Genomic DNA, 9,450 nt, shown 5'->3' with positions numbered 1-9,450 from the left:
GGGGCAGGAAAAAGTCCGGGGCAGGAGACAGCGAGAAAAAAAACAAAAAAACAAGCAGCTTCTGGTTTTTCTTTAAAACGCATTCCCGCTGCATCATTACGAGAGAACAGGTACCCCCGGCTCATAAAAACCTGCGTCGCGTGTGTGCTCACACACACGCAGTTGAGGAGAATCACAGCAGCTTCTTTTCCTGTGGCACCTGGCACACTTGCTTGCAGAAGGAGGGAGGTGTGCTTGAAGATCACCTGGGAGCAGGTGGAGGAGAACCTGTCACGGCTACCGTCTGACTCCCACGTGGTGGAACTTGACCTGATGTCAAACAAGGAGTGCCGTTCGCCCATCGGCCTGGACTGCTGCAGCTGCTGTTTGGATCTGGCTAATGGCTGCCAGCCTGAGCCGGGCCGAGAGGGTCACATCAGCCTGGGTAGCCCTACGTCAGTCAATCACTTCAGACAGCTCCGAGACCAGCTTCACTTTCAGAACCTAAACACAGATAAGCTCAACAACATCATGAGACAGGACTCACTGGAGTCCGTGGTCCGGGACCCCTGTTACCTGCTCAACGAGGGAATCTGCAACAGCAGCATTGACCAAACCATGCTGTCCATACTGCTGTTCTTCCACAGGTATGTGAAACTACTCATGTATTCACACGCCTGCTCTGGCACACTCATCTAGTTCAGGTCATAAAAACCGTAAAAGTTTCTGCCAGAGCTGTGATTGCCAGTTAATAACCAACGTTGGGATGTTTGAGTTTGATGACAACAACATGCTGTGGTTTCACTTATGTAATTCTGCCCACGTCCTGCTGACTGGTTACGAATGACTTTAAGTAACACTTTAAGTGTTAACACTACCATTTAGTTTGAAGCAAGCTCATTTTAATGGGTTTGAGTAGTAATTAATTATTTGTTAAATGCCAACCACCAAGCCAACACCAATAAATTACACAATCTCAATATAAACACTGCACACTACTAGTTATTAACATTTCTTGATAAAACCTGATTAAGGACCACACTCAACTGTGTTATTTAAGAACAGGGTGGCTTGCAGTCTCAGTAGGGTTCCAGGAATGTGGAGATTGGTATGAAGAACATGCCTTTGCTCAAACTTAAGAGGATCTTGAGTCAGTCCAACTTAAAGCAGTTCTCACTTCTTAAATCTCCCCATTCATTGCAGCTAATCAGGTTCATGCAATGATTGTGTGCAAATATTATAGTTTGTTTTGTTTTTTTTGCACAGAAAGTGCATGTGGATTTTTTTCACCCCAGCCAGTCTGATTTGCAAAACACCCATTCATTTACAAACTATGGACAATTTACATACCATCCTGGCATAGTCTTTCGCCTCACAGCTGAAGTATGCAGCAAAACAAATTCCTCTCCAGGTAATATGCATGTTTATAACATTTTATGGTCACAGGAGTTCCCAAAACAGCCCTGGATGCATTGAAATCTCATAAACCTTTAACACTTGCTTCAGTGTCATGTTTGACAGTGTGTATGCATAATATTGAATTTTGGAACAAGCCGATGTGATGTACTACATATTAAACTCCAGCCAGACAGCCAAATCCCTGACAATCTTCAAGAAACAACTGAAAACTCATCTCGTCCATGAGCATCTAACTGCCTCATAAAAAGAAGAAAAAAAATGCCTTCACCTTTTCTAGTTTCCTATTCTCCTTTATCCCTTCCTGTTGTTCTAGCTTTTACTATTTTAAACAATGACCAAAACCAAAAGCATTTTTCTCGTGCTTATTGCCATCTTATGGTAAATCGCTTGTTGTATTCCTCAACTGTAAGTCACTTTGGATAAATTAATGCCAAATTAATAAATGTAAATGTAAAGTGTCAAAAATGGATCGCAAGCCATCCACAGCAGGTATTTGGCAAAACTTTCTAATAAGGATCAAGCTCACAGTGCATTTTTTCCCACAAAACCATGCTCTCCAAACTGAAAATAAACATATATGGACATCAGGATAGTTTGCTAAAATCTGATAGTGTTTGAAACGTTTAGTCTGTGGAAGAATTAGAGATGAGGCCTAGTGGAAAAATAGACAGCTAAAGCCAGGTATTACAAAAAAGTCAGAACTATATTTAATTGAAATTTGCAGCCAGATGATGAGAATGTATTCCATGTGTTGTTATTGTAACACACCACCTTTGGATTTCACTTTGGAAATATTCCCTGTCAGCATAGCAGAGATATGGGTTACATGTTTATAGTTATCTTAAGTTTTGACAGCAGTAGTAAAATTGACTAATAACCATCCAGATATCAAGAGTAAGCAAATCATTTTTACTTGGTGATATAACATTCATATTTGAAACAGCTATTGTAAATGAAAAGCTTGCAATCTGAATGACTAATGAAAGGAGTATGGCATGACATATGTAGTCATATAGAGTAATAAGACATTCCATATCAAACATGGAGTTGCCATAGCAACTCTTGTAGTAAAACTCCATCTCATGATATTGCATTTAAGAGAACAAATATATATATGAAAAATAGGGCTGTCAATTGACCATTTTTTAAATTACTTTAATGACATGATATGCAGATAATGAAAGTATCTGTTCATGTATTATCATGATATTAATTAAAGAGAATAATAAAAAAAATCATAAAATAAATAAATAATCCAACAGCCCCCCGATAAATATCTAAAACAAGAATATTTACATGTCCTTGTTGAGTTCTAAATATGATGCAATAAATATTAATATGATATGCAATTTAAATGGAATCTTATTTATGGTTGTTCTGATTCTTGAAATGCGATAAAGTTGTTGCTCAGCATATAATCACACATCTGTTTTACGACAGGACAATATACCTCTTAACCTTACTGGGACGCCTCTGAAACAAGAGTCCTAGTGTGCCAGTTAATGTTTAATCTTCTTTATCGGGGTGTCCTCAGTTTTATACGTGGCAGTGAAAGGTTACAGTCTACATAATTAGCTTTTCTTTATGAGCCTGGTGTCGGGATATAAACAGGAACAGTCTGCATGGGACCTCTGGCCAAAAGACACTTCACAGTCTCAGTTACTAAAGAGTTCAACAGCCCTCTGTTCTAATATCATCAAATAGCCATTGTTAGTCTGTACACCAACCCATTCTTGTATTCCATGACAGGAAAGGCAGTTCTTTTTCATGTTGGACCGTTCTATGCCATGAGATACTTTCCCTGTGATCCCAGCATTTTTCAAAAATGGGCACTCTAGTGCCTTTTGGATGAGAGGATTCCTTTTCTCTCCTCTTTACACTGTATAATATTTGATACTTCACACTTCTTGCAGACTAAATACTGACTTGTTTGTGTTTCACACAAAGGTCCTTGATGTCTTAAGAAAGGATCATGGTGTTATTGATGGAACAATGATAAGAAAGGTGTGGCTGTTTAATAGTATGTAGGACACAAACTAACAGAGGTCCTGCCAACAATATGTCCTGTCCACTAAACCCTCAGATATATTGCTAAAATGCCTGTCTATATACTTAATATGCAGAAATGTAATCCACATCTCTAGGCACGCAGAGACATGGATCCAGACATGCCAAGCTGAACAGCTCATGATCTACACTATAGTGTCTGGAAGCCAGTGTTTTTGGGAATTATCCATGGGGATTTAAATAAAAGGTGTTTCCGCTGCGTGCTGAATGGAGATGGGTGATTGCATAACACATTAAAGTGCACTCTTTAATATAAATAAATAAATAAATATATATATATATATTAAAGAGTAAATTATAAAATTATATATTTTTTAATGTAATTTTTAATAATTTTAATTTATTATTATAAATGTAATTATGACTAATTTTAATTGAATGCTACGCCAAATAATAAAAAAATATCTATAAAAAATATTTTTTTATTGCATTAGTTAAAAAAAAAAATCTGACCGCTCAAATCAACAGTTAACACCAACAAACTAATATTTAAATATCCTTGGTGAGCTCTATATAGTGCAATAAATATGAATATTTATACCATATATATTCTTCAGTGTAATCTTTTATATGACTCTTCTGATTGTTAATATGTGATAAAGTTGTTGCTTAGAATCTGATACCACTATCACTATCTAACTGGTTTAATGTCAGTTTTATGACAGTTCAGGACAATAAACCTCAGGGCGACTGAGAACCGACATATGATGTCCACAGTCACTGCACCACAAAATATCTGTTCAGCAAGACAAGAACACAGGAAAATTAGTTAGGATTGCATCCAAAAAATGTTTTGCTCATATTGATGCAAGAAATATGAGACAGAGAAAAACATATGAAAAAGAAGAAAGCAAAAGAGTTTTGTTTCACTATATAAGCCAGGAACGTAAACAAAAATTTGAAAGAGAATTGAGAATAAGGCCGATCACCTGCACAAAAAAACGAAACAAAAATAAAACATTAATACTCAAGACTCTTGGGAGCAACGTTCAACTTAAATCACACCCCAAATCCATGTCCAAATGCAGAGTATGCAAAACCTTGCAAAAGGCTGTCTACGCCCTCCTAAACATCATGAAAAGACAACACTGTGCCATCCTTCAAGGTCTATACCAATGTGAGATAACATCTGAACCCTCAGCCTTGCCCAGACTGACCCCAGTATCTCTGACCAAACAAGATTAACAAACAAAATTCAGAACTGCTCGTTCTCAAGCCTCCGTCCAAGTGATAATTTTTGGCTGCTTCTTCTTTAAAATTATTTTAACAAGAATGCTGAATATGTGCTACAGAGATAGATAGATAGATAGATAGATAGATAGATAGATAGATGCTCACTCATCTATCGCATACAAAGTATTTTTGTTTGTCTGCACACTTTGTCTCTAGCCAGAATGAAATAGGGAGCCACTACTAATAAAAGGCATCCAGCACATCACATGAGGAAAGAGAGCTAATGTTCGCCACATGAGAGCTATAGATTTTTGTTCTTTCTCAAGACGTTGAAGACTTGTTGAAGCAGAAACTTGAGCAATCCCTATCAATATACGTAAGTAGTACTGATATGCCAAAAAATACTAACAATGAACCTCTGTATACTGCCAAGTCTACAGCAGAGGACAAAAACGTATCAAAAGATGCAACTATTTTGCGAGAGATCCTCCTAAACCCTGCAGGACATTTTCCGGAATGGAACACGCAGCAGACTGTTACATAAAAGTCCAGGGGTCATGAGGGTTTAGGTGGTTTTGGCTGAGTGGTCTTCCTTTCAAAGTTGTTTTGAGAATGTCAGGCTAATTCTGCACTATAAGCATGAAGAAATCAAGGCTTTGAGAAACCCCAGGCCTGGAACCTCTGAGCATTATTCCCATCCATCCCTGGCTCTCTGTGGCCTCACAGGCATATTTATTTGACATGATCATCACTACAAAGAAGATCAGTTATACGTACATTACACCACAATCTGAAGACACGCTTACCACTCCCAGCTATGTCAACAGAAGCAGGAACACTTCAATAAGACTTCTGTTTCAAAAGAACAGCAACACTGTAAATGCTGATTGGATCAGATTTGGAACAATCAGCGACAATGTTAAAAATGAACCACAGACTGCAATGCTGTGACATAACTTTTAGTTAGTGCTGATATACAGTCCAACAGCACTGCAGGTTTTAGAGCCTGTCTATAGCTGGACATACTGTTTTTCCACGCAATTCTAAAAACTTCCAAGTGAGTTTTTCTCCATTTGCGCTCAAGATTACGAGTTTGTTTCTTACTGTTGTACCATGGCGCAGTATGTTTTTCTCAAAACTTTTTTAATTTGACGGGCGCAACAGCTTCTAATGTATTCGAGAAGATAGTGCCCATATTGCTTGTCATTTCGTCTAGTTCATGTGCATTTATGGGAGACAGAGCAGTTGAGACAAATCAGGCAGGTTATTTGTGAATCTATCTTTAGTGGTTGGAACAATAGTTCTTACCAGGACGATAACGCAGAGCGATATAATTAATATTAGTAACACGCAGCATGCACGATACATGCTGCTCTTGATATACGATCCCTGATGAACATCTTTGATTTTAAAAAGGAAAAATAAATATGCGAGGGAGGATTAGAACCCAAAACCTCTAACACGCTTAAAACATTCTACCACTCATAAAAAATGAGTTCTATGTCGATACATTAACCCTGCTAAGTGATTTAATGTTTCAGAGCCCAAGCTTTAAAAATAGTTTTTGCTCGTTTATTTTGCATTTTTCTGGTTTAATCACGATCAGATTTTTTTCTAGATCCTGCATTAAATTTATATTTTGACCTCGCTAATCGGGGAACAGACACAGTCTTTATAGACTGGACGACAAAAACAGTACAAGTGACAGGAGTCACTGACCCATTCAATAAACTGATCCATTTAAACACATTTGCTGAATTCTTGACATAGAAAGAAAATTATTAGCAAGTAAATAGAAAATAGAAAATAGTAAATAGTATTCCAAATGCAGCAATTAATTTATTGAGGAATGATTCATCATTCACTTAACTGCTTAATTCATTCAGAAACAAAATGTATTCTCTTTATGATTGAATAATTCACTTAACCAATTTGTTCAAAAACACTGATTCATTCAGGAACGGCACTACATATATTGATTTTGGAGGTTACATTTGTCGAGCTGCATACATCAGCGAGCATGTCTCATTTTAGAAAAAAATGCTAAAATTAGCTGTTGCCCTTGTGAGGCATAAATTATTGTAATTTCCTTTCTACTTTGTAATCTAATGGTTATTACTCAATATTAATGGTGTGTGATTAACTGTATGAACGCAAAAGGGACAAAAGAAAAACAATACAGGGTAGGTGTGCACATCCAAATCACTAATTGGGCTCAGGTGAGGAAAAAAAGAAGAAAACTATGCCTGGTAAACACCTGACTAGTCAAAAAGCACTGAACTGTTTTATTAATAAACTTTCTAGAGCTTTCAATGTGCGGTCATATAATTTTTTTCAATAAAAGGACACAAAAATTGTGCCTTTGGTCTGAATATCCACACAGTTGTGATTTGTAACCCCTAAACAGCACTGTATCTTGTGTGATGTTGCTTATGGCTCTTGCTATATTTCAAAAGAATCAATAAAGTGCCCCTATTATGCCATTTCCAATATTGCCTTTCATGCAGTGTGTAATGTATGTGAATGTAAACGATCAGCAAAGTTGTTAAGCCGAAAGTGCACGATAAATAAAGTTATTGTCTCCCAAAATAAAGAATCGACTCTGAACAGCTGAAACAAGTCGTTAGTAATTTGAATCCCACTTCCGTGACGGCTACACGTCACGGGGTAACACATTTGCATAATGCGCTCCTATGTTCTACGTTGGCTGGCCGCAAACAACTTGACCCCACACACAAACACGTCATTCTACTGACAACTGCTTCTCTAATCTCGGGGAGTTCAACGTGGGATTCACAAAACGCTTGCTGTTGAAAGATGGATCAGTATCCTGTTTATTTGGACCAGCTGCTCCACTGAATCACAACCTGTAAGTATGCTAAATAATAGATATTTATATTTTCTATAGCGCGTTCAAAATACAGAACTATTGAAACAGGCGTATCGTTTCCGACATGTGCTGTACGCCGTAGACCAATCACAACAGACTAGGCCATCTGACCAATCAGAGCAGAGCAGGCTCACGGAAAGGAGGGGTTTAGAGAGACTGAATCTTTGAACTGCTTCCAATGAATCGTTTGAGAATCTCTGGAAAATGAGGTGATATTAATTGCATATTTTGAAAAAACGAAAGCGTTTTGTGACCTTTCATGCATGTAATCCTATTGTAGGAGACTCCCAAAACAATATGAGGAAGCTTAAAAATGGCATAATAGGGGCACTTTAATGCTGCTTTAGACCAGCACAGACATAATGAATAGCAATAGCCTACACACATTCCGTCTGTCTTAGATCATGTGCCATCAATTTTGTCAATCATACACATAAAGCCTAATGAATTGATAATGTCTCTGCTAATTATTTGAGTGAGATGCGGCCTTTTGATGTAACACACGCGATGCATTCAGTCATGTAGCTGGTCTGAAAATTAAACCTTCACTGAGCTTGTGCTGTGAAAACAAGTCATTTGCATTGATGATTCTGTTTATGAGTTCACACGTGCTTCTCAATGTAGCGAGCGCTACCCTCAACACAAGCTGTTTATAATAAATGACTTGCAGACAGTAGATGGGGTGTTGTAATAAGATGCAACAGATGGATCAAGTTTTACAGTGGCTTAACAGGTCAATTGTCTTCATGGCAGAGGCTTGTTCAGTAATTTACTTGCCATAGTCAGACAAACACGCACAGAGGTGTATAATATCCATTTAATTGGCTGACTGAATAGCTGCATTGTTGTGACTGGGCCGGTGGAGAGTTAACAGTGAGCCAGAGGCTGGGGGCCAGCCCAGGCTTAGTTGTCTGGTATAAGGTGCTCCTGTTCCCAGAAGCAGGGTTCAGGGTAGTGACAGGCACTGTCTGCAAGCCCACCCAGCACTGGCGTTCACTGATCCAGAGCGGCCATGCTATAGCCATAACACAAACATACTTATTGAGGGCACTGGAGTGCCTCAGAGTTCGTGACCTGGAACGATGGACTAAATGTTAAGACAGGCTAATAAAGAGACATTGTGCTGTTATATAATCTAAAAGGGACCAAATAATGTCACTGACAATCATGTGATGTCATTTTAAAATGGAAACAAAGGTGGGGTTCATTCAGCAATGAAAAGGGAGTCTTATAATATTGTATAAAAAGCTTACTGTATTAGTAATTGGTGGCATTTGTAAATGATAGGTGAAAAAAAGCAATGCATGTCACCACCAAAATATCACCACCAGCATATCATATCAGCATATCACCATTTCTTCTGTCAAACACAAAAGGAAACAATTTGAAGAATGTACATGTTGCTTTTTTCAATGTGATAACAATGAAGGCTTTCAAGCTTCAAAAAGAATGCAAAAGTATCATAAAAGTGACTCATTTGACTCATATGCTGTATTGCAAGTCTTCTGAGGCTATATAAGAAAACTTATATATTATTTTATTATTATTTTGTCTTCCTCTCCTGTGAGCTGTTAACTAGGAACTCACTCAAAATAATAATTCATGCACAAATCATACACCGTTATTTCTCTCACAAGCACGAAGGAGAGCTAAGATGGATTTTTCAGTGAATAATGTCTTTAATTGGAGTCTGTTCGTCACACAAACCTATTGTATAACTTCAGAAGACTGGAAATACGCTATCAAATAAAAAAAAAAAATTATTTATTTGAATTACTATGCCTACTTTTATTCAGCAAGAACACGTTGAATTTATCATAAGTGACAGTCAAAACGTTAGATTGTTTAAAATATATATATATATATATATATATATATATATATATATATATATATACCTTGCTACGTGTACTGTTTTAGGC

At 37.4% G+C, this 9,450-nt stretch overlaps 1 protein-coding gene across 1 annotated transcript in view; it reads left to right on the top strand.

Moving 5' to 3' along the window:
• The first annotated feature begins 228 nt into the window (after nucleotides 1–228).
• LOC107670184 (uncharacterized) overlaps nucleotides 229–9,450 on the top strand; it is a 34,955-nt gene continuing 25,733 nt past the window's right edge. The window contains exon 1 of the mRNA XM_016462704.1: nucleotides 229–626. Within this exon, the coding sequence (XP_016318190.1) occupies nucleotides 313–626 (314 nt within the window). The 5' untranslated portion in view covers nucleotides 229–312. The remainder of the gene's footprint in view (nucleotides 627–9,450) is intronic.

Source organism: Sinocyclocheilus anshuiensis, unplaced genomic scaffold (assembly GCF_001515605.1).
Source record: "Sinocyclocheilus anshuiensis isolate Anshui unplaced genomic scaffold, SAMN03320099.WGS_v1.1 scaffold640, whole genome shotgun sequence".
NCBI lineage: Eukaryota > Metazoa > Chordata > Actinopteri > Cypriniformes > Cyprinidae > Sinocyclocheilus > Sinocyclocheilus anshuiensis.
The sequence above is the reverse complement of the archived record's forward strand: the minus strand, read 5'-3'. Positions and strand labels throughout refer to the sequence as shown.